The sequence below is a fragment of the Meriones unguiculatus genome, chromosome 7 (genome assembly GCF_030254825.1).
Source record: "Meriones unguiculatus strain TT.TT164.6M chromosome 7, Bangor_MerUng_6.1, whole genome shotgun sequence".
NCBI lineage: Eukaryota > Metazoa > Chordata > Mammalia > Rodentia > Muridae > Meriones > Meriones unguiculatus.
In genome coordinates this window covers 85679007-85705530 of record NC_083355.1, presented here as the reverse complement: position 1 = coordinate 85705530, position 26524 = coordinate 85679007, and the positions used below count along the sequence as shown (strand labels likewise).

The window sequence follows — 26524 nt, the reverse complement described above, 5'->3', positions numbered from 1 at the left end:
ACAGCAAATATCACAGTTGCAGAGGTCATAGACTCTCTTGAAACCTGTCATGGATATAAAAAAAAAAAAGGGGGGGGGCAGAAATACAGCCTTTCTATACCAAATGAACAGTAAGAAAGACATGGAGCAGGAGCTCTCTAAACAAAGACACAAATGGCAAATGTTAAATCAAGGCATAAAACCAGTCTAAAAATGAACATTAATTGAAGAACTTCCCCAGTTGGGGGTTGACCTAGAGTGAAAAGTCTGTATCATACAGTGTTTTAATAAACATTTTTATTAAGTTTATACAGTGATCTGGCAGTTACGGCCAGCATTCTTGCCAAGGACAATGGCTTGGATTTTAATAGATAAAATACATAACTTACATTTAAGGGGAGTGGATATTTCTAAAGTGCCTAAGTAAAAATTTCTCTTAAAATAAATTTCCTCTTAATGTCTAGAATACCTGACCCTGAATAGTCAGGAATCCCAAGAGCATGTTTCCCCTTCCCCCCTTTATTCCTTACTTTGTAAGAGACTGCCTTTTCAAGCACCATTTTTTTCCCATTTGGCATCTTTCCAGGTTTAATAAACCTAGAATTTTAGAATATTGACAGGTGCTTATCTGAACTACATTTGGTTTGATAGCTTCCTGCTTTCCTGCCACACCCATGCTTCCCATAGCTATGGGTGAGAAAAGGATTCTCAAGGGTTCCAAACAGATGAGCATTGGCTCAAGACAAAGCAGTGAAGCTGGCAAGGTACTAGATCTAACTTTTTTTCACCCCTACTCACTTTGTTTTTGATGTGAAAAAATACCTAGGACACAAATGGCTTGTTAGGGCACAAAGATAAGCACATCTCCATCGTTCCAGTTAAGAATTTGAACACCTTGAAAAACCCAAACCAAACCAAAATAAAACACCCAACCCCAAAAATGCACATGAAACAAAACCCAACCAACCAAAACCCAAAAACTTGAACACAAATGGCTGGTTATGGCGGCTGAGCAGTGGCACAAAGATCTCAAAACCCAAAAACTTGAACATATTCATGAGAACTGGTATGTTTGGTTATAAAACTGATATAAAAGCCATTTCAATGTTTCTTTTTAGCCAGTTTCAGCTCACTAATGTAGATTTAAAATGCTGCTCATTTTGTTGTTTGAATTCATGACCATGACTGTAACTAAAAGCAGGAGAGGGAAAACAGACCTGTTAGCATTTTTAATGAAAAGGCTTTGGTGGGAGAACTAAGATATGGTAAGTTGTTCTATTTGTCCATTCTGTTCCCTATTTCATGGCTGGGTGAGTACTCTAGGCCTCATGTGTTTTAGTTTGTTCTTTTCATCACAATATTAACGTAGTTCTCATCTCCCTGGCTAGGGTCATTTTTTACACAACTGTAGAACCTAGCAGAAAAGCTCAGATGGGATACAAATCATCACAGAGCCCTTTGCTATCTCTAATTCTTTGTCTTGTTTTGAGACAGGGTTTCTCTGTGTAGCCTGGCTGTTCTGGAACTTGCTCTGTAGATCAGGCTGGTCTTGAGGCTGTTCGAACTAAAGGTGTGTGCCACCATGCCTGGCTTAAATTTTTTTGTTTTTGAGACAATATTTCTGTGTAACAGCCCTGGAACTTGCTTTGTAGACCAGGCTGGCCTAGAACACAGATCTGCTTGACTCTGCCTCCTGAGTGCTGGGACTAACGGCATGTGCAATCACGTATGGCTAAATTTTTTTTTTTAAATATAAAAAATTTCAGTAAACAATTCCCATGAAAAGGACACTTGTTATATTTGACAATACATTTTTTTCTTCTGTGGTAATGGGGATTGATCCCAGGGCCCTGACATGCTAGGTATGTGCTTGGTCAACTGAGTTACATTTAAAAATTTTAAAGGAGTATTTGTATATTCCTGTCTGTCTGGAATAGCTGAGATTAATTACCAGCACAATTTTGATAACACCTTCATGCCCTTTGTGTTGCAAACTTGAAAAAAAAATTTTTTTTTTTTTTGGGGGACAGGATAGCACTATGTGGTCTTGGGTGGCCTGTAACTTGATATATAGACCTTGAACTTAAGAGATCCATCTGTCTATGCTGGGATTAAAGGCATATACTACCATACCTGGCCCTAAACTTGTTTCTTGATGCTTGACCAATAGTTTTCAACCTTTGGGTCACAACCCAAGGTGGTCAAATGACCCTTTCACAAGGGTTGCCTAAGACCACTGAAAAACACAGATTCACAACAGTAGCAAAATGAGTTATGAAGCAGCAACAAAAATAATTTTATGGTTGGTGGTCACCAAGGTTGAAGGACCATTGCATTGCAAGGTTGCTGCATTATGAAGGTTGAGAACAACTGCTGTAGACAGCTATGAAAACAATGTGCCAATCTGGAGTACATTTAAATTCCCTAAATACCAGCAACATGGTATGTTGACTGGCAAGCATGGTTCCTTGGAAATGGGCCATGAGGTTAGACCAGTAGATTAAAAGGCTAACAGACTACTATGTTAAAGAAAGGGACAAATGTTCATAAATGGCATAAAATATCTCCCAACATTCTGATTTCTAATCCTTTTGAGATACAGTCCTGCAATGTTTGCCCAGGCTGATCAATAATTCTCAACTCAAGGAGTCTTCCCTCCTCAGCTTTCCAAGTACTAGAGCCATAAGCAAGCATATGTTACCATACCCTACTCTAGAACCCTTCCTAGTTTAGACCCAGACTAAGTTTTAAGTTTGCCTACAGACAATAAGTACTACAAATATCCTAAGACAAGCATGCCAAACTAAATGATGATTTTCTACATTTGACTACTGTAGTTGTAACTTTGTATGTGTTACTTGTGAGATTTATTTTACACATTAACCTTTATAGGAACATTAAAAAGTTTGTGTTAAATCAGATCCTGCAACTTTTTTTTTTTTTAAATATATAAACTAAAGATCTAGGTAGCACCTACTAGATAATGAGGAAACTGTCCCCTTCACCTGGGTGATGCTGCTCAAAGTAACTACATCAAAGCAGCAGCACTTAAAAAAACCCCTTGAATTATAAATTCAGGTTATAGTTTAGTATATACCAAAGGGACCAAGTGTGATGACTTCTTTCATTCACGTTGTCCCTGGTCACAAACAACGTAACAGGCACATAATTAACTGAATTTTAGGGTTTTTCTCTACTAGGGATCAAATTCACTATGGTTAAATTCACAACTGCTTCTCTAAACATTCCTTTTGAAAGTCTGTTATTGCATAGGTCATTTGATTACTTGCCTACCTACCATAAGAAGATAATTAGGGTCTGAGCATTCAGATTGGCTTTTAACTGGTGACAAGAAGGAAGAAGCCTACAATTAATATCCCAGAAATTTATTTGATGTTTACTTGAATACATTTTATATAGAAAGATTGGGATTATTTCTGCTTTGTGCCCCTGGCAAATCTCTGAACCATAAGGGTGCCAATCCAGAGACATCAGAAATGGAAACTGCAAGCACAGTTTTAGGACTGCTGTTTAAGATTTGTCTCTGGTCAAATCAAGCCACTCCCTTAAAAAATGCTTGAGGTGTTAGAGCTACTATGTGAAAACAGCTGACATGAAGGAGGGCATTTAGAGTCTGGTTTGTTGAATACTTAAATACTTGGAAATAAAAATATTCAGCTTTGAAGTTTTCAATACTGGAAAACTGTCAAGTCTCGGATGTACAGCCAGAAAGGGCTGCTTCGTATTCCTTAAATTGAGACTGTTTTCCAAAGGTTAATCTTCAGCTTTGGCTTCCATTTCTTCTGCATCATCATCTCCATCTACTTCTGCATTTTCTCTCTCAAGCCGTTCCAGCTGCCTTGCAAGTTCAGTCTCATCTGTATCTGTGACCACTTTGGGCTGTAGAAGAGTGTAGAAGAGGCATAGTTTCAAAAGGAAATAAACAAAAGAGCAAATTGATATTACTGGTCAATGTTTAAAATTTAACCTTATAAAACACTTTCATTTCTAATAATTCAGTCATACCTGTGTTGACTTAACACTGAAAGTTAAGAGAAAGACAGTACAAGGAAAGAGAGAATACTACAGTAGAATACTTTCTGCCAATTTAATAAGCTAAACTGAAAACATAAATTAGTGACCACAGTAGAAGACGATCAATGTCTTGTTGTTTTTTTTTCTTTTAAGAAAAAGGATATTCTGGCCTCAAAATAAATTATTCTTCCTCAGAGAATGAATCATTCTGTATACACAGACATACAATATATGGAAATTAGGGTCTGTTCATATTGAGATGAGGGAAAGAGTACTCTGGTTGAGATAGGACTACATAGACAAGGCAGTCCTCCTGCTTCTGCTTCTCAGTGTTGAAATCACAGGTTGGTGTCAACATGCCTAGATAACTTTCACTGTCTACTTTTCTCCCCAAGGGGAAATATGCCACCACTGGCCCAAATGTCCTACAACTTGGCATTCCAGTGCTACCAGTGTTTATGACCAACAAATCCCTTGTTGGACTACTCTGTAAGCAATAATTACTTTATACTAATAATTTTTTACTCCTAAGTATATCAGACTGGGCAGGTAGCCATGATATGCTGACAAGGCTGGCTCTGAACTGTAGGCAATCATCCTGGTCTCAGTTTCTCAAGTGCTGAGATCATAGGCGTGAACCATCATATCCCAGCTCATATGATACAACAACAACAGCCTTATTTGTGTGTGTGGGAATGCATTGTGCTTCTGAAGCTGAGAACACAACTTTTGAGAGTCAGTTTTCTCTTTCTAACATACGGGTCCTGGAGACCAAATTCAGGTCACTAGGTTTGGTAGTCCAGGCCTTTACCACTGAGTCATTTTTCTGGCTCCATATCTGATGTTTTAAAAAACACAAAGGGGTTGAAAAGGTGAAATGTTTTCTGCACAAGTATGAGATTCAAGCCCAAACAGCCATACCTAAAGCCATATAGTTTTATTTGTAACCTGGAGCTAGGAGACTGAAGAAAGGTGGATCTTGAGCTCCAGGCTCAGTGAGTCTCAAAAAACAAGATAGAGAATAGCCAACACTGCCTGCTGGCCTTCATATGTGCACAGGTCAGTGTACCTGGGCACACACAAACACAAAAGAAATTTAAAGTAATAGGCAGTCATCAGGAAGTTCAAGGTGAGCCCTGACTATTGGTGATTTGGAAGCTAGCCTGGGATCCTGTATCAAAAAGCAAAAAACATAAAGGGGAGCAGTGACTGTCTCTGACATGAACTTGGTTGCCTGCTCTTTTATCACTTCCCCCTGGAGGTGTGGGAAGGCCACAGAGGAAGAGGGTCCAGGAAGTGCTGATGAGACTTGATAGGCTAGGGTTAGATGACAAGGGAGGAGGACTCCCCCTTTCAGTGGACTAGGGATATAGAAGGGGAAGCTGGAGGGACCGGGAGGAGATGAAGGAGGGGACTACGATCAGGATATAAAGTGAATAAATTGTAAAAACTAAAAGTTAACAACAATAACAACAACAAAAAGGCAGAAAACCACAATTACAATGAAAAAAAAAAAGCATGAAGAAGACGATGACAACGACCGACAACGACAACAGTGATCTCACCTCCATCTGAACATTGAACACTCCCCTCTTCTCTTCAATCTTCTCTTTAATGACTGCCATAGCCTGATTAAGAACAGAGAGGCCCTCTGTTCTCTCTAGGGTTGTTGTTGTCATCACATACCTGGGTGGAGCTATTAGATTAATCTAAAGGAGAGAGACCAAAATTAAGCCATGTGATTTGCTGCATGAAAGAATCATTTCAACCCGCCTCCCAGATCTCTAGATCAGTTTATTAACAGTCTCTTAGTTTCTTTTCTCATGGGGGTGGTAAAAAGTTCTAACAAAAAAAATTTTACAGGAGAAAGGATTTAAAATATTTTAGCTCACAATTCAAAGCAAAATTCCTCATCACTGTGAGGAATTCAAGGTGGAAAGTCAAGGCAATGGGAGTCTGAAGCAGTTAGTCACATTTACATCTGAAGTCTGAATGCAAGCATTCATTTGTCTTCTCTCAGTTCCCTCTCCATTTAGATAGTAATCCATTCAGACTGGTGGGTCATTTTACCTTAACATAATCAAGACAATCCTGCACAAACATGCCCACGTGAATTCTACATCTGTCAAGCTGTAAACTAATACCAACCATAATATATAGCCAAACCACTGAAACAATGATCTCTAATCCAGTACATATAAATGGTCCACTGGGGTTGGAAAGATGGCTTAAGAGCATTTGTTGTTCTTGCAGAAGATGCTGGTTTGGTTCTTAGCATCCACACAGTGACTCACAACCACCCGTAACTTTGGTTCTAGAGTATCTGACATCCTCTTTTGGACTCTCTGGGCACCAGACATAGACATGACACACACATGCGGGCAAACACACACAAAAAATAAAAATTAATCTTTTCTTCCTCTTTCAAGACAAGGTCTCATATGTAGACCAAGCTGGCCTTGAACTCAGAGGTCTGCTTGAACCGCCTCCTAAGTGCTGTGATTAAAGGTCATGCTTGGCAATAAATAAAATCATTAAAAAAAAAAAAAGCTAATTATTTCTGAATTGGTGGAAGAAATCCGTCTAAGAAATCCTCAGTAACAACCATCTAGTTGGGCCAACTTCATCAAAGTTGAATGTATGTTGCTGAGAAAACATTATCTCCTGTTGGTATAATGTTCTTTTGGAATGCATACAATTTACCTTTGTTCATTCAAATGCTGATTTCTCTACCCCACTATCTGATTTCAATCTGGACATTGTCTCAAATTTGTGTAAACACGCCACCATTTGTTCTCTGTATTTTCAGTTTAATGACCAGCCAATGCTGTGCAGTGGAGAGAACAGGGTGGGATATCCTGGTGCTGGTCTGCAGAGAGAGATCCACAGGACAGGACTTGGAACCATGAGAGATGAACCTGACCTAAGATATGACTAAAAGAGAGTATAATGGGTAAAATCTGAATGGTGGAAACTATGCAGGCTTGGAAGTTTAGGATGGAGTAATTATTGCCTAGCATTGTGCTCTAGGTTAATTAAATAAATCCTAGACTGTGTGGTGATTTGGGTATACAGCTGGTTTGGGAAAAACCGCTGCTTAACTAAAAGATAAATCAATAATAAATATTAATCACCCACAACAACCTCCCAAGTGCTATGCACATTTTGGGCACTGTAACTTCTTACTGTAAAGGAGATTTAATATTGCTGGTCCATTATAGGCCCTCTCTACTGACTGTGATGGGAGTACTAACAAAAAGCCTCAGTTGCAAACAACCCCCCAGAAATATCACACACAAAAAAATTAACTCTGAAAACAAAAACAAAACCAAACAACATGCCAGGGTATGCTTTTTAAAAAGTTATGATCTGTGCCTGCCATGTGTGTGGTATATGGGTACCTGAGGTGTCAGGTCCTCTAGAGCTAGAATTAAACTCTTATTTTTTGCAACAGCAATAGCTTTACCTTTGAGCTAGCTCTCCAATCCTCATGATAAGTTTTTTTTGTTTTGTTTTGTTTCATTTTGAGGTGTTGTGAATCAAATTCTTGTAAGAAGAAACCAAATTGAATCCATTTTGAATAAAACTTCCATTTTGAAAAAGTGTCAAAGTTTAAGTTCCCAAGACCTCCCTGGGTAACTTGAAATGCTGCTTGGCAGAGAGAGACATGTATGTGGGTAACTGACATCCTATTGGCAAGTTGTGGCATGGATGCTAGGCTAATTGCCCTGCCACAGTTGGATAACTCAACCAATGGGAACAGGGTAAGTGTACCACAAAGACATTTTCCTAAGGTCATCCCCTATCCCTAAATCCTGACTGGTAGGATGACTTGGCACAGATGTTTGTGGTTTTGGAACTTAAAAACTGTGACATTCTGGCTCGGAAAGACAGTTCAGATCATTAGTGGCCTGAGTACAATAAAATTTTCTTATCTTCTTAAATACTTGCAGAAAAAGGACAAGGACTGGGAATGTAACTCAAGTGTCCGTGGGTTCAACTGTAAGGTTCTGATCAGAGGGGTAGGAGAAAATGTACAACTTACCTTGATGGGCATGGTTTCTGTAGAACAATTCAAACCCGCTCTCAGGGCTTCTTTTACAGCATCAATGCCTTCATAACCATAGCAAGCTACCTCAATATCTAAAATTACAAAAAGTCAAAAGCTGGCACCAGAAATGACAATAAAGACAGAAAAGAATCAGAGATGTTGTAGCTATCCTAGTATTAATACTTAGGACATTAAACTCAATTAGAGACATCTCAGATATTTTCAGCTATGGCTAGGTATATTGCAACACCCCTGCGACCTCCACACAGGGAAACATGAAACAGGAGAATTTTTATGAAAGACAAAGAAATTTATCAAACACCGTGACAAGATGTCTAGAACTATTTAGAAACTGCACATTTTTTGGCCCAGCAATCTGGTCTCTTTCCAACATGTAGATCCTGGGTTTGAACTCAGGTTTTTAGGTTTGGTGGCAAGTAGCTTTGCTTTCTGAGCCATCTTGTCTGCCCTGACCCAGTAGGTCTTTTAGAACACCTATATAGATGCTTAAGTATGTATTTCTATAATTATGAAATACTGTTAAAACTGTATGTTCCATAAGAGGAAATGTTAACATCTATGCATTTTAGACTGGGGGCTGGTGAGGGCTTCACAAATGCTAAGAATGTGGTCCACCCTGATTTATATATCTCTAACCATTAGACACCTCTGGTTCTTGACCTTCCTAATGCTATAACCTTTAATACAGTTCCTCATGTGGTGACCCCCAACCATAAAATTATTTCATTGCTACTTCATAACTGTAATTTTGCTACTGTTATGAATTATAATGTAAATATCAGATATGCAGGATATCTGACATGTAATCCCTGTGAGAAAGGGTCACTAGACTCCCAAAGGGGTTGTGACCCATAGGTTGAGAACTGCTGCCTTAGACACATGTTCTTGAAAGTATCTGTACAGGAAGAATGCCTGAAACTATTCCAGGTGATTAATCGTAGGGTCAATATGGAAGCATGAAAGGATATCACTGTCCTGTTGAAATATTCTAAACTATATGCTAATACAAAACCCTTTTGTTAAAAGCCCTTTTGTTAAAGGGCTAAATTAAGGTTAGTTGAACTTCTAGACTATTTTCACTTGTGCGAATACATTTTATGGTTTCGTAGAAGTAGTAATTTCTTGGGCTAGAAGTACAATACTATGGTGGAATAATTACCCAGCATGCATGGAGCTCTAAGTGCCAAAACAAAACCCCCAAAGAGTCAAACAAACAGGCCCACCCCACAAACCAAGCAAAAACAAAACAAAACAAAACAAAAAACACTTAAAAGTTTGCTACAAAAGAAAAAATACTTAGACAAATTTATAGTTGCTGATATAGCAACATGTTTTGGTTAGTCTCATTACTTAACAGCTTGTTTAGGTATGCGCAATATTTAAAGGTCATTTAGAAGCCATTTACCTGCTCGAATTTTGACAGCTTGTGGGGTCAAACGCCTATTGATATTGTTAATGAGTACTTCTCGTTCATCTTCATTTAAATCTAAACTATCCAAGATAGATGGGTCTCTGAGAAAAAAAACAAAACAGGGACTCTCAGGGTAATATTACTGATAAACGTGAAGCCAAACATATGACCACAAATAACAATAAAGCACTACTTTTAGCAGGGAAGTTAAAATCTTGACTTTGCACACAATTTTAACTATGTGTTCTTTTCTCTTTCCAAATGTGCAAATTGAGGATGAAACAGTGCCTCATAAAACTGTTGTATTAAACAAATCAAAGCAAGGAAAGTACTTAGTATATGACAAAAAGAAAAGTCAACTGATTATCAAAACAGAAATTTTTAGAGATCTGACTAAAATAAGCAATTTAATATAAACCTGATATCCTATCAAGATTAATTCAAGAATTTCCATGTAATAAAAACTCTCTCTTTCAAGGACTTATAATCTAGTTTGGAAAAAACAAACATAAACATTTGTGCATGTGGACAGGAGGGTAGTTAGTGAGGTCAGGAAGGGCTTCATGTAGAAATCTACATTTAACTTGATCCTCCCAAGTAACCAGAACCTGGATTAGGGAAGGGCTTAGTTAACTGCCATAACTGAATTATGTTAACTGAATAAATGAAAAAGAGACAGACAGAGACATTGAGAGAGAGAAACTAAAAGAACAGTAGACCCTAGAGGCTTGTTATAAAACAACAACAACAACAAAAAACACCAAACATCAATATGCAAAAAAGGACAACATAAGTACCACAAGTAAGCATCCAAACTAATTATGTGGGGTCTTAGTGAAGCAATAGTATGTGTGTACAGGGAACTAACTTTTCATTACCTTGCACAAACTAAGAAGACAAACTGAGAGAACTATCTACACTGTCACATGATGACAAAGGCAGACAAACACATTTGACATTTAAAAATCAATAAACATAAAAAGCCGTTGACCTCATCAATAAGGAGGGGCATGCAAATCAATTGCAGCAGAAGGAAAATTACCAAATGATAGTAAAGATGAGAAAAAACAGGATTATCTAACTGTTTAGTTGCTAGGGAAATAAAAACTGTGGAACCAATTTGGAGTGTAACTTAGCGAAACCAAATAGATATAAGTACATCTGTATATATTTATAAAATAAATCTTATGATTCAACAACTCTATTCTTAGGTATTAGAAACCCTCAAAGGTACATATCCATTCATTTACTCATAATACTGTATGAAAAAATGGGACAAAAGTTAAATCTTTTAGTAGAGTAACATATTCTCAAAATAAAATGATACACAGATTGTGAGGAAGAACGTATAGATCTTCAATCTGGAGAAATTTTACTCAACTGTGTAAGGCAAAATGCAACTTCTTTTACACAAGAAAAATAAAACAATGGATTAAAATTTAAATACACATCTTATCCTACATGTATTTTATGGACTTGTGAAATCTTGGGACTAGAAATAGTTTGCAGTTTTCTAAGATTTTAGAGTGTTCATGTGCACAGAATGAAGTATCTTGGGGAGGAGATCCAAGTCTAAACACAAAATTCATTCATGTGTACCTTTCACAGACACCTTAAAGATATTTATAAGCATCTTTCATGTGCCTACATCTTAACCATTGTTTGTTACAGAAGGCCAGGCATACGTTTGTGGCATAATGTTGGTACGCAGACTTTCAGATTTGGGGGTGTTTTGTACTTCTGGATGAGAGATGCTCAACACGAATAGTGTAAAGCCAGAAGTGATAATAATATAGACTAACAGCAGGATAGTGCTTACTACTAAGGACTGAGGAGATTAAAAGAAAAATCTTTGTTTCCAATTATTTCAGAATTTTAGTTTAATTAAAAGAAATAATGTGAGGCATACACAGCACAGTCAGTATTAATTAAAACTTGACAGTTGCTACATTGTGTGATGAAGCGAGAGAAGATTGTTAAGTGAAGGGAACTAAAAGCAACTAAAGCGCAGTGACAATGGAGAGTACTGGACAAATAAATGCAAGAGGTTACAGTAGGGTCAGGTCATGGCCGTATGCCATTAAAATATGCACTCACTGGACTGTGGCTGTGTAACTGTGTAGTATATGCTCGTGCCTTGGATTCTATATGAAAAAAATGGGACAAAATTTTTTGTCCCATTTAGAGTTTTGTTTTATATGTCCCATATAAAACCCCCAAACTACTGACTAAAGAGTGAAGAACAGAAGGATAAAGAGTGCTGAAGATTGAACAGTACAAGATCTACATGGAGCCAGTATGCCTGAGCCTGAATACTGGTGACACAGACTACAGGATGTGTGACCTTGAACAAATTAATCTCTGCCTCAGTTTCAATTATAATATGAGGACAATAGCACATACATCATAGGGTGTTAGGATTATGGAACTGTTAGCTATTATTATTCTCTTACAACATCTCTCACACATACATATAAAATCACATGAAGGAATTTGGTATGTTGGGGATTAACAGGCCTAGCCTTACTCTCCCATTCTATGTGTTGAGGAAAACTAGTTTTTAGCAGAAGAAGGGATGGGAATTAAGTTCAGGGCAGTGGTGAGAAATCACACAACATTAACATTTAAAAAGGAATGGGAGGAAAAGATGTAGAGACAGCAAGCAGAGAGAAGTAAATGCTTACTAGAGAGGACATGATGTTTCCTATACGGAGAAGTCAGGGTAAAGATTAGAAAAAAAAATTGGGGGGACAGAAATGGAGAAAATTAGAACATTTTTATGATAAGGGCAGATATCAATAAAGGAATGGGCTGAAAATCCAAGCAAAGGAGTAACTGACAGAAGGCAGAATATTTGAGAGCTGGAAGGGCATGAACCCTAGGAACATAGGAGAAATGAACTGTTTTGAATGATCTGGAAGGAAGTAGATGGGTAGTTGGGCAACTAAAAGGGCTTCTGAGGAAGAACACTGAGAAACTCTAAAAAACAAACGCTATAAAAGTGGGAGGAAGAACTGGCCAAGAGCAGAGAGATGTGGGGCAGCAATGAAGACACAGCGGAAACGAGATCCTGGATATACAGAGGACCCAGCTGATTACGCTTTTCCAGCAGGAGCCAATAACCTACTCCAGAGAAGTCAGGAGTATCAACTGAAGGCTGGATATATCAGAAGAAAAGAAAAACAGGGCAAAAGAAAAACATGGCCAGAAAGTTCTTGCAATGATACCTCATGGTGTTTCTATGTTAGATAACAAATTCAGGCAAAGAAAGCTAAGAACCAAGGTTTTTAAGAGGCAAAGCAAACCTAGTTTAAAAGTTCTATTATGAGGCCACATGGAGGATAAGTTATTATGGCATGGGATGGAGGTCAAGCAACTGCAGTAAGCAAGAAACTGCTGTTTTGGATGAGGTGTCCACAGCGTTCCTGAAATTATCCAGATAGTGATGGGGAAATGGAATGTGTAAGGAAGTAGTGTGAGCTAAAACCATGTTAAAATAGCACATAAAACAAGATATACTTGACACATAGGATTGGCCCACATCACAAGCCTTTTACATTGCAGTATTTTTAAAGCTAAATTTGACAAGGATCTGATAACTGGATGTTGTATGACTGGATGTCAGGCAATCAACCTGTGCGTTAAGACTTAGCAGGTGAGACATAAAGGGAGAATCAAGGTGTTCTTACGAGACTGCATGCTTAAAGGCATCATAGGCACCATATCCAGGTCTCTTGTACTTGTCATCAAAAACCCAGGCAGTTCTCTGAAACAGGCTTTCCAGCTGCTCATCCTTGGTATACTCTAATACCTCAGCAACATGGCGAAGAATGCTATAAACCTAGATACAAAATGAAGAAGCCAATAATTTGAAAATAAGAGAGCTAGAAAGAGGCATTTTCGTATTTTAACAGATGTAATTTCACTTCAATAATTCCTGAACATTAAAATCTCTAACTACAAATTCTGTCTCCATAAAGAAATAGTTATTACTTAAAAAAATAATTAAGTCAAATGAGTGTAAGTAGAAATATGACATAACTGGGTTGTTAAACATATTAACATTTGAATTTGTTTCACTTGCAACAAGGCCATTTCCTTAGCAAGAGAGCTCTTGCATAGATCAACTATACACAAAACTACACTAAAGGGGAAAACTGTTATGACAGACCCAATTGAGATTTTAATACTCTTTGTGCCCTGTTATTATTTAACAACTATACTTCCGCTTACTCAGCCATCAAACTCCCTAAAAAATAATACAAATTTACAGAAATTATTTCATGAGCTAGCAAGATGGCTCAATGGGTAAAGATGCTATTATCGAGAGGGACGATCAATCCCCAGAACCCACATGGTAGGAGTTGGCCTCTACAAAGGTCCTCTAAGCTCTACATGTGTACTACTGCCATGTACACAAACACTAAAGCAATCAAACAAATAAATGAATGTAATAAAAGTTGTTTCATGTTTCATATCAAGTAAGAAAAAGGTCCTAGCCAGGAGTTGTGGCATGCCTTTAATCCCGGCACTTGGGAGGCAGAGGCAGGCAGATCTCTGTGAGTTTGAGGCCAGCCTGGTCTACAAAGTGAGTCCAGGACACTCAAGGTTATACAGAAAAACCCTGTATCAAAAAAATTAAGAGATCCTGAACTGTTTGTTTAATTTTATCATTCTGGGAACATATTCTTGTTTATGCTATATTGCCCAGACTGGGCTGAAGCTAAACTCCTGTCTTAACTTCTCATGTAGGTGGGGTACACATCCCTGTACCAGGCAAATACTCAATCTGACAGTGTTCCAGTGAGACCAAAATATGTAAATTGCATAGAGCATGTTTTAACAGAATCAGTTATACTTTATTTGACAGTATCAAAGAATCAAACCCAGGTAAATGCTCTCATCTTGCAACTACAACCCTTGTCTCTGTCTTTTTAAGACAGGGTGGCACTAGTAGGTCAAGCTGACCACAAACTCCTATGCTGGCTTGAGTGCTGGGAATAAAGGCATTTATCACCTTGACTTGAAATTCTGCATTTTTAATATGTAGTCAAGTAATGCTGAAGGGGTTCGTTCAAGTCTTACTAAAAAGAGCTTACTTTTTTTTTAAATAAATACACTCATTTTATATGTTTCAAAAGAGAGATCTGGATCATGATCTAATAGACACAGGACTTATTTATTTTACTGGATGTCTTAGTTTCTGTTCTGTTGCTGTGATAAAATATCACAGCATAAGGGAGCAGGGATTATTTAGCTTATGACACCAGGTTACAGTTCAAGCAAAGAAGGGAGAGGCACAAGTCTGAGAAAACTGGTCTTATCAGCAGTCAGGAGCAGAGCACATGAACCAATGCATGCACACTAGTGCTCAGTTTGACCTCTCTATTCTGTACAGCCAGGATCCCCTGCTCAGGAAATGGTCCCACTCACAATTAAGATGAGTCGTCCCACATGGATCAACCTTAACCAACACAATACCTAGCATGTGTGCCTGGAGGCCTGCTTTTTAGGTGTCAGACTATCACATTGCATTAACCAAAATTAAAAGACAAAATCTTTTTATTCAAACGTTTTTTTGGTAGTTTGAGGTGAGAAACAAGATATAGCAGAAAAAACAAAACAGGAAAAGACAAAGAAACTACAATGTCTTTAAAAATAGAGAAACAGGGGCTGGAAAGACGACTTAGTGGGCAAGAGCACTTGCTAGCCTTGCAGAAAACCTGAGTTCTATTCCCAGCACCCATATGATGACTCACAACCATTTGTAACTCCAGTTCCAGAGGATATGATACTCTCTTCTTTCTTGCACACCAGACAAAGCCACAGTGCACATACACACACAGGCAAAACACCCATACATAAATCAAACTAATCAATTAATCAATCTATCTACCTACCTACCTGCCTGTCTATCCATCCACCCACTTACCCAGATATTTGCTCAGAGATCGGGTTTCTCCGTGTAATAGAGTTCTGGCTGTCCTAGAACTTACCTGGTAGACCAGACTGGCCTCAAACTCACAGGGATTAAAGGTGTGTATCACACCTTTAATTGCACAGCTTAAAATCAATTTTATTTATGTGTATATGTGTGCTCTTGGTAGGTAAACATATGCGCTTATAGTGCCCATGGAGGCCAGAAGAGAGAATAGGATCCCATAGAACTTAAGTGACAGACACTTTTGAGCTGCTGGGTGTGGGTGCTGGGATCTGAACTAGTTCTCTGAAAGGGCAGCAAGTACTCTAACCACTGGACCACCTCCATAGCCTCCAAAATAAATACATCTTAACAAAGAAATCAACTTACAGTTTTGGATTTTGTAAATTTGTCTTCACATTTGATTGCTTCCTCTGGAGAAACTCTTCTTTTTGACAAATCAATATATCCTGTATGAAAATATTTTAAAATAAACGGTACTTATTCAAGTATAAATGTATGATTAGAAATAATTTTATAACCAAATTAAGTATCTGAGAAGCATCCGAACAGTTGAGAATTCACTATGGTTTTGATTATTGTCAGATCAGGTGTGGTGGCATATGCCTATTCAATCTAAAACTCAGAAGGTGCAGGTAGGATGCTCCCCCCCCTCCCGTTTCTCTGTGTAGCCCTGGATGTCCTGGAACTGTAGACTCACACAGATGCGAATGCCCCTGCCTCCAGAGTGCTGGGATTAAAGGCGTGAGCCATCACTGCTCAGTTGAAGGTAGGAGGTTTAAAGCCAGCCCAGCACAAGAAACTGTGTCTCAAAACAAAACAAACTGAAAAGAGAGGTGATTCTCAATAGAGATAACATTGCCATTTCTGAGTGACCCTTATACTCAGGTGGCAGGAGCTAAAGTACTCCACTGAACCCTTAAAACAATCTGCGAAGTAGATTATCTTTCCCAGAGATGCTGGCCTTTCAATCTAGAAACTAGGACTCAGAAAGATTAAATCTGTCAGATATCCAGACCTCGGATAGTCACAATTCTATGCATCATTAGAACACAAAAAGCATTTCATAAGACATGCTTTTGTACCCTACCTGATAATCAATTGACTGTATAAATAAGAATATACATACTTGCTAAAACAAACTGCCTGTCCTCCCCCTTTTTAAAATAAAAAAAAGCCTCACAATATAACAATACAACCCCATGTCAGTCAGGATCTCAGACATCCATCGCCTGTCTTTTCTGTCCTGGGATTGAAGGTGTGTGCCACCGTGCCCGACTACCCTCCACACACTGCTATATGCGTCATCTTTTCCTGACACCCTTACCTTCACTACTTCTTTCAGGTGCTGGGGCTTAAACCCAAAGCATCACATTCTAGGCCAGGTCCTTCCACCCAGTTATAGCCCCTCAGTTATAGCCTCTCATTTTCCCTTCACTTAAAAACCTAATCACTCTAGCTCTTCCATCTTTTCTAACATAAGCAATAAACAATTACAAAATTTTCCACAGCCTTAAAATTAAAACATGGGTGCTCAATTTGGCAAATATTTGTTTTCTCCTCAAGATAGAATGATAACGACTCAAATAAGCTTCAATATGATCAGAGAACACATGACTTCAACCTTTTAAATTTACTCAAAACTCTATTACGGCCCAACTTACTATTCAAAGGTTATCTAAACCTCAAACTGTAATTATAGATTCATGTATTTAAAATTTTTACTTCGCATCATGAATCTTTATTGGACACATACACATTGACAGCTTTTGTGTCCTAATTATTACAAAATGTTCCTGCTTAGTTCTCATGTACTTTATTTGATATTAACAGATATCCTAGTTTATTATGTCAGATATGCCAGCATAGCTTATTTTTTACCATCTTATTTCTGAGACAGGCTTTACTATGTACACCAGGCTGGCCTTGAACTCAGAAATCTGTTTTTGCCTAAAGTGTACCTACCAACACTCCTCACTCCATCTTATTTTCAGAAAGTTTGTCTCCTGTAGACAGCATTACTGTTTTTAAAAGTCTAACTTCTAAATCTCTGCCTTTTAATTGGAATCCTTGTTTGATTTACATTTAGTATAATTACTAGTACACAAGATTCAGATCTATTAGTCAAGCATTTGTTTTCCTTTTCTCCAACTTGGTATTCATTTTCTCCTCTCTTAGCTAAACTTAGTATATTTTACAGTTTTAAAAAAGCATCTATAATTTTATTTGTACGGGTACTTTGCCTACATGTATACCTATTCACCATATGCATGCCCAATACCGAGGCCAGAAGAGGGTGTTTGGATCTCCTGGAACTGGCGTTACAGATGGCTGTTAGTCACCATCTAACATCATCTATTAGGAATCGAATCCAGGCTGTCTAGAAGAGCAACCAGTGATTTGCTAAGCCATCTCCCCAGACCCCACCACTGGCTTTTTAAAATATAAATACATCATTTTCTCCCATTCCTTTTCTCTTAAACCCTTTCTTCATATCTTGCCTGTGTGTACTCTCAAATTCATAGTCCCTTTTTCTTTGTTACACACATATATATATTTTTAAGTATACAAAAACAACCCGTTCAGTCATTATGCTATTTATATGTACGTATGATTCCCCAGCTGAATACTCGGTACTGGATAACCTTGAAGGAAAACCTATTACACTATTTTACTAAACCAGCATAATTCCTAACTACATTCTAAATATTTATACCCATAGATAAGTGTAAAAACTATACATATTTAGTATCCCATCTCTTGGCCTTCATGTTCTAGTTATCAAATTTATTACATGTGCATTAAACAATATTCTGCACTTTCTTATTGTCTCTAGTGTTCTATTTATCATCTTTCATCCCATGGCTAACTGTTCAGTAGTGCTCTAGTCTTTGAGGGGTATGTTTCAAGACTTATTGTTACATTTAAAACTGTAGAGAGTACCAATCCCTATTTATTATATAGTCATGTTCCACACAATAGTATTTTGATCACTGACTTGCATGAAGGTAATTTCACAAGATTTAAGTATAGTAGTATGCATGAGTATATTCATGTAAGAACACTGAACACTGATATTTGTGTAACACTCAAATCAATTAAAACATGTCTCAAAATGCAGTCCTCCTTTAGGCTTTTGTTGTTTTGAGAGAGACATCACTGGTAGTGATGATTTACATGGAATCCAGAAAAAAGATGAGTTAAAAACAAACAAAACACAAAACTCAGCACACCTGAAAGACTTTGCAGGATCTGGGAGTTGGGGGACAATACACAACATTCTAACTGCCAAAGATACTGGGGCTCAGGTTTGAGAGTGAGTGAGCGTGCATCTGTGGGCATGTGTATATGTTTGCATGCATGCACGCATCATAATTCTTTCTCAAAGCTTATATAAAATATTCTTAAAATTGCTGGGCGTCATGGAAGCACATGCTTTTAATCCTAGCTCTCCAGAAACAAAGGCAGGAAGATCTCTGAGTTCGAGGCCAGCCTGATCTACAGAATGAGTTCCATGACAGCTAGAGCTACACAGAGAAACCCTAAAATCTAAACAAAACCTAAAATCTAGTCATTTTTATTTGACTTCTAAAGTTAACCCAGTCACCTTACTGCTAATTCAGTTTTAAATCAAGAAAAAAAAAATTAAATACATTTAAGTCTATTAATACTGAAGAGCTCTCTAGGAGGCCCACGCATTGCAGACAGATTTGGCCCTTTCCCTCTCCCCTGTTAAACCATTAAATTACATTCCTAAAGCTGGCCCCAAAGGTCTATTCCTTTATTTGGCCACTGACTCATTCCTGAGACAAAATAGAAGGTCCAGCAATCAAGATTCATTATTTGGCTCTAGCTGTTCAATCAGGACTTACCAACTCAACCTAACACATGCACCCCCCTCTTTTTCCCTTATAAACCACTCCTGTTAAAACACCCGCTGTCTGTCTTTGTGGGATCCATAGGCAAACACCGACCTTCACCTTGTCCCTCTTGGGTAATAAATATTTGTGCTGAGAACTTGGTGTCTGGGTGTGTTCTCCTAGGGGTCCTCCCTTACAAATACAGAGGAGTTAACTACTATTCTAGGTTTCTCTCGCTCTCTTTTTTTTGAGTTTGGTTATAATGAGTTAATTAGCAAAATATTGAAAAATTTCAAGTCATCTAGCCACAAACTAACTCGAAATATACTTATTAAATCACTATTACATGTGGGAGGTGGTGATGGCAGTGCACACCTTTAATCCCAGTACTCAAGAGGCAGAGGCAGGTGGACCTCTGTGAGTTTAAAGCCAGCAGCCAGAGCTAGTTCTAGGATGGCCAAGGATACAGTGAAACTGTCTCAAAAGACCCTCACTGCAACCAAAGTAAATGGAAAAACAAACAAACAAACAAACCTTTTACCACTACTATTTTGCTTAGCTTTATTTATATAAGCTTTTGGGGTAATTTCCTATCTTCACCACCCATCCCGACACAGGAGTACAGGATTACAAACACACACTACTGTGTTCCGTCTTTACGTAGGTTCTAAGGATCCAAATCCAAGTCAATTAATTAGCCAGTTAACTAATTTTTAACTTATTTTTTAATTAAATTTTTTTATTTAAAACTTTAGACAAATTAAACATGGGTTATCTATAGGGAAATGTGGGTGTGTGGTTGCATGTGTGTATATACATGTATGCCACAGGCCATTGAGGCTATAGGAGAGTTTTGAGTGTATTGAGGAGCTGTTCAGTTTGATTTTTGAGATGGGGGGGGGTCTCTCACTGGCCAGGAACTCACTTACATTAGACTGACTGGCCATGAATCCTGAGATTTTCCACCTCCCCAGAGCTGGGATTAGCAGGCTATGCTAACACATCTGGCTTTTTTATATGAGTTCTGGGGACTTAACAGAGTACATCTAGCTTGTACATCAAGCACTTAATTGTTGGGCTATATCCTCAGCCCCCAAATGCTTCTTTAACTACCTTCTATGTAAAGAATCCATGCAGCAGGAATTCTAGTAGAACCATTTTATCTAGGGTAAACATCAGAATGAAAGTTGTTTTCTAGAAGTACTATGACCTTGAAGAAAACATGTAGCAGACAGTGACTGCTTCCTATTATCTAGAGTTGTCTTTCTGAAGGAGCTGAACAGCTTTTCCATGACTTTGGCCACAAGACAGTCCTGGCACACCTGGAACGCCTGTCATTATCGAGCACTACAAACAGTATATAATGGCGGCTAATGTTGTGGGGACACGATCTTTTCCTTCAGGAAACATAAAGGTTAGATTAGGGGCTTTGGTATGAGAAACTTGTTTTACTCAAAAATCAACTTTTGTGATCAATAAATATCCTTTTTCAAGGCTCTTAGACAGTCAGTCCAAAGAGGCTGGATCTCCCTGCTGTAAGCAAGGCCTTAATTTATCTGTGACTGACCCTCTTTCTTTGTCCAGTGTGAACACCCACAAATTTAATTATAATATCTTAACTAAAATACTTTGTAAATAAGACATCTGAAACCAGAACCGTCTGTTATTTTATAGTTTATATTTCTTAGCTATCTTTTTCTCACTTACCTTTTTCTTTGTCCACTCTAATGACAACTACACATTCATTTCTACCAATGCGGATCAGTTTGTTTATAGAACGGATGCGTCTTCTGGATAATTCACTAAGAAGAATCATGCCTTCAATGTTATTGTATTCCAACAAGCTGACATAAGCCCCCATTTCAGCAATGGATCGTACATTCACCATCACTACATCTTCCACTTCAGGAAATTTGTGTTGATAAAATCTACAACTTAGGCCTGGCATTCTGTAATTAAAAAAACAAACAATAAAGTGTTGAGTTAAACTAACAAAATAGTTAATTTTGTAGACCTTGACAATGAAAAAACACAACAACAGAAAATAGACATGAGCTTACTCATCTCTTTAAATGCCTTAGATATTAGGAAATGGACAGATACCCAGGAACCAAATTTTAGTTTTTATTTGCTCCATATTTTTGTGATGCTTAGGCAATCACTTTTAAAGGAACCATAAAAAATAATGACTATCTATAAAGTGCTGTGAGACCTAAGGATTAAAGGAATATGTCAAGAGTAAAACTATTTTAATAAGTAGGACATCGTGCTGTATTCCTGTAATCCCAACACTCTGAGGTTGAGCCAGAAGGATCACAAGGTTGCAGACAGACTGGGCTATATACTTAGATGCTATCTCAAAACAAAACCAAACTTCAAAAAAAAAAAAAAAAAACAACAACAACAGCAAATCACCACCCAACATTTTAATAATCATCACACACAGACTGGGAGGCATCACCATAAAAGAATTTTAACATTATATAAGCTATTCTTCCTCCAAGTCAGCTCATATGGCATATGTAGCACAGAGCATATGGAGGGCAGACCCTAACTATACTTAAACTGTAACCGATGCCGTTCTTTTTGATACTGTGGACTGCGCCGAGTTTCTATTTACACATGAAGCAAACCTTTCCTAATTTGCCTCTCATTGGCTGCACCCTTAGTCTATTACCACTGTAGCCAAAATTACAGTATCACAACCTAAAAATTTAGTAAGGAGCTGAAGAGATGGCTCGCAGTTGAGAGTCCTGGATGCTCCTCCAGGAAACACAGACTTGTTTTCCAGTACCTACACGATGGCTCACAACCATAAGTAACTCTGGTTCAAGGGGATCCAACATTCTTTTGGCCTCTGTGGGCTATAAGCAGATGGTGTAATGCACAACACCCATAAAATAAAAATGGTTTAATTTTTTATTTCCTTTTAAAACAAATTATTTAGTTCAGCCATTATAATCTCTAACTTGTATTATTAGTCTGATACATTAGCCTTGCCTATGCTAGGTAAGTACTTCAGCACCAAGCTCTTCCCCAGGCCTTTTGTCTTCATTTTGTTAACAAATATGCCTAATCTTGAGAAGAGCTTTATAAATCTCCACAGTTCAAGTGTCTTTAATCTCCATGCATTAAAGATACTTAAAATCATTCCCTCTGATCCACCCAAAGTTTCCAGCACCATCTCTTTAGTGACCCATATGCTGGAACTCATACCAGTCAGTACTATACTTTAAAAAAGGAAGTCCTCAGACCTTAATTGTAGCCGAGGACTTTTATGTTCTGTTAATCATAACCTACTTACTGTTGTCAGAGCTCAGAAGAAAGGTAGTTAACAGCGCCCAAAGGCCTAAAAAAATAATTGTGACACTTTAAAAGAAACTTGTGTTGTTAACTGGGACGAAAGCATCAATACTTAAGGATAAGATACTCAGCAATGGTTAGTGTGCCTTTAATTCCAAAACTAGGAAGGCAGAGGAAAGTAGATTTCTGAGTTTGAGGTCAGCTTGGTCCAGAGTGAGTTCTAGGATAGTCAGGGCTACACAGTGAAACCCTGTCTCAAAAAAACCAAACTGAACCAACCAGGAATCACACCTAGCATATGGAACAAAGTTCTGTCCTAATATGGTTTGAAAACTGACATGCACATAAACAATCCCACTACCTCCTGGGAAGATGTATGTGGGACTTCCACGTCTGTTTCTACCAGGTAGGACTATTTCATGATCTGGCCACTCCCTAGCCTTTGATATACCACTTTCTTTCTAGTTCTATTTGTAGATAAGGAAATGAAGTGTAGGCTGAGCAACTTACTCCTTTATATACTGGTATGTGGTGAAAATGATGATTTGAGCTGATTAAATTTGAAAGTTTGTGCTCTTAAAACCAGGATACATTACTGAGAACTATCACAACTAGAAACATGTAACATGAACAAAAAGCAACACTGATAAACATACTCAGTGTTGGAAGCATGTATCACATCCTGGCCACATTATTAGGACAGAACCTAAAGTACCTTTTAGGCAAATGCAACACATGGCAGGCTCATTTCTCTTGCAGCTCAATAAAACAGGGATTTAGTAAACAAAAGAAAGTGGATACTCAGCTAGAATTGCCCATTTGCAAACAGTTGTTTCATTTTTTAAACAGAACTTCTTTTAAGGATGGGGATGCAAATGTTTTCAAATATTTGTATATACAGAACTCGAAAATTAAACAAAGACTTTCAAAGTAAGAGTTGAAATAAATGCTATAGGGGAAGGTGCAACAATTTTAGATTTAAAATCTGCTAGTCATATTTATTCAGCAAATCATCCCAAATAGTAAATGTAAAACGAACTTTTCTTCTCTTGGTTCAACTGTTTTTTGGGAAGACTTACTGACTCCTTCTGCTAAACCTAGGCCTAGTCCTGGAAGCTTCTAGCCTCTGAGATTTACTGCTTAATAAGTTCACCTTTTCTTGTTCTTTCTAGCTCTGAGCTGGCTGGTTCAATTCAACTATTCTGGCTCAAACTCTTTTCCCATCTGACTTATTCAATCTGGCTTTTCTCCTGGCCTCTGAATTGCTCTGCTTGGCCTCAAACTAACTCCAGCAATCTTTTCTAATCTCTTGGCTTCTTCTCATTCTCTGGCTCATTTGGTCTTCACCAGAGTTCTCACTGCAAACTGTCTATTCCTGTGCTGATAAAACTTTTCTCTCTCACTCACTGCCCCTTAAGTAACTTCCCTTTTCTCTCTCTTCTCATGAGAGTTGGGCATATCCTACTCTGTCAACTTTCTCTGATTCTTCACTATTTCTGCCACTCAATTAGACATCACTTTCAAACATGGGTGCTTCCTTCTGCAAACTAACTTTACCTTCACTATTTGGGATTAAAGACATGTAGCACCCTGCCTGGGTCTAAGCTTTTCTTTACCTGAAACATACTCTATACCACACTAGCCTTGAACTCAGATCTGCTTGCTTCTGTCTCCTGGATTAAAGGCAGGTTTATATTCCAGTTGGATCACACAGACTTAGGTCTTTGGATGTGATCTCTTGCAGAGCAGCCATGTTCTGAATGAACGTTCCTCTACAAATAAAAGTGATGTTTTTGGCTTAATTAGCTGTTTAAAGATTACAGGCAACAGAGTAAGAGGACACAGAAGGGGATATGGCTACTACTTTAGAAGGTACAACTCTGTTTGCAAAATACAGAGTAAATAGTGGAACAATGCTAATGGTATACTACTTACAGTACCAAGAAAGTAGCCTGAAACTACAAAAGAATTCTCGAAACAAAGAACCTGCATGTTGGCTGACTGACTAAATCACTTTATGAAATGCTTGTACCATTTAAAAAATTATAAAAAGCCCATCTTCATTCCGTCAATGAAACAGAAATCAAGACTTTATTTAGCCCTTTCCATAATTTTCAAAGTATTCTGACTTATTCATTTTGCAATTTGATTTGTTAAAACAATTTTTTTGGGCGGTTACTACTAAGTACTAAACAAACCAACACAAAAAAATCCTTCCCCAGGGAATTAAGGACCAGTAGGAAAACAAACTAGAAGGATTACAAAGTACTATGAAAAAGCACAGAGGAGTCAACAGGAAACCGAGGAACAGAAATATGAAATGACTCCAAGGACAAATACATAGTAAGTACTAAAATCAGGAATTAAACCTAAGCCTTTAACCCTGAATCTGATGTGTCTTTTAGCTACCAAACCTCTCTATCATCGTTTGACAATACTATTAAGGGCTCTCCCACAGTTTCACAGTATGCCTCTGGCTGGCTTCAAGCTCACAGAGCACCTGCATCTGCCTCTTGAGGGTCTCACTTCTGCCTTTAGAGTAGTTGGTATTACAGGCACACATCACCACAGGCTGTATGTATTCATTAAAAAAAAAAAAAAGCCAGTTTTCAAAAGATATCATCCAAATTCGAAGCTAATTTCAAATACCCTGAATTTTTTCAATTACTCCCCCTCCCCCCAACAATAGGCACACTTCTAGAACCCAGTACACTGTCATGTCACCACAGTGGATAAGGGAAATGAACAATTCAAAATAAAATGTACTGTGTTAGGAAACTGCTTGTTCAGCTCCAGCACCAGTCTGCGAATCAGCGCCTGCCATCTGGCATAAGTATCGACAAAAGGCACTACAATTTCACAAGTAACTGACATGTCTGAGGAACTGCCCCTTCCTTTACAACTCAGTGAGGAGAAAAATCAAGACTTCTCTGCTACACCTTTTCACCAAGAGACGATGTTTCTTCCTTAGTGAAAATTTAATCATCCTAAATCTAGGGGATAAAGAGCCCCGATAGTGTGAACACACATTTAACTCTGAAGTCTTCCTTAATCTTACTTAGGCTTTCAGCTTCTATAATAAAAAGATCCCAGTTTTGTTCTCCAAGTTGCCCCTCAGTAGCATGATTTCAATAGGTGATTTTTCAATTCCAGGAATTCACTCTACAGAAATGCCCAACTAGAGCGAACACTTAACTCCCTTCAACTTTAATGGTTACATTACAGACTCTCTTGGGACTTGCTTTTTTTACTGAAACATGGTGGTTTATCCTATTGATTCTCTGGCGAAGAGTTCAGTCTCCACTGAGTCAGAGGAAAGTTTCCGTAGTACCACGGGGCGGAAAAAAAAATTTATTATTGTTATTTTTAAATAAGGCCCCAATTCTCGGGACCCGGTAAAAGCAATGGACTCGGTCGTCGTGAGCTAGGGGTGGGAGGTCGGGGCGTTCTCCAGAGGCCTCCCCACCGTAAGATGCCTTTTCCTTCCGGAGGCTGTTAAAAATGTACTCGGCTCACGCGCTTGCACGGGGCTCCTCCGCCCGCACCACCAACGTTTCTGGCTCGCAGGACCAGCCTGCCCGGCAAGACCCCGCGGGCGGCGACGACGCTGTCCAGACACTTCCCGCGCAGGAACGGGAAGGGGGGAGGTGGTAGCCCGGGGCCTAGCCTCGCTCGCCCTCTCCCGTCACCGGACCGCCCTGGAGTGAATTCTTGGGAGAAGCGAGCTGCGGGGCCAGTCACCTGAGGTGTGTGTGCGAATCCCGAACCAGGGTCCCGCGCCGCGCTCCTTAATGGCAACGAGCAGACTCGGAACACCGACACCGAACGCCGAACCGCCTCAGCGTGCGCTTCGCTCGGCCCCAGCGCGCATGCGGACCCGCCTCTCACTGCGCAAGCGCCGGCAGGAAAGGACCTTCCTTACC

The 26524-nt window shown here is 38.6% G+C and overlaps 1 protein-coding gene across 1 annotated transcript; it reads right to left on the bottom strand.

Annotated features, from left to right (window-relative positions):
- Window positions 1-261: 261 nt before the first annotated feature.
- Eif2s1 (eukaryotic translation initiation factor 2 subunit alpha) lies at window positions 262-26502 on the bottom strand. The gene is made up of 8 exons (XM_021651186.2): window positions 26343-26502; window positions 21006-21247; window positions 15808-15887; window positions 13187-13338; window positions 9492-9598; window positions 8060-8157; window positions 5580-5723; window positions 262-3879 (listed from the first exon to the last, which is right to left on the bottom strand). The coding sequence occupies exons 2-8, from the start codon at window positions 21244-21246 to the stop codon at window positions 3754-3756; spliced, it is 948 nt and encodes a 315-aa protein (XP_021506861.1). The 5' UTR covers window position 21247; window positions 26343-26502; the 3' UTR covers window positions 262-3753.
- Between the last annotated feature and the right edge of the window lie 22 nt (window positions 26503-26524).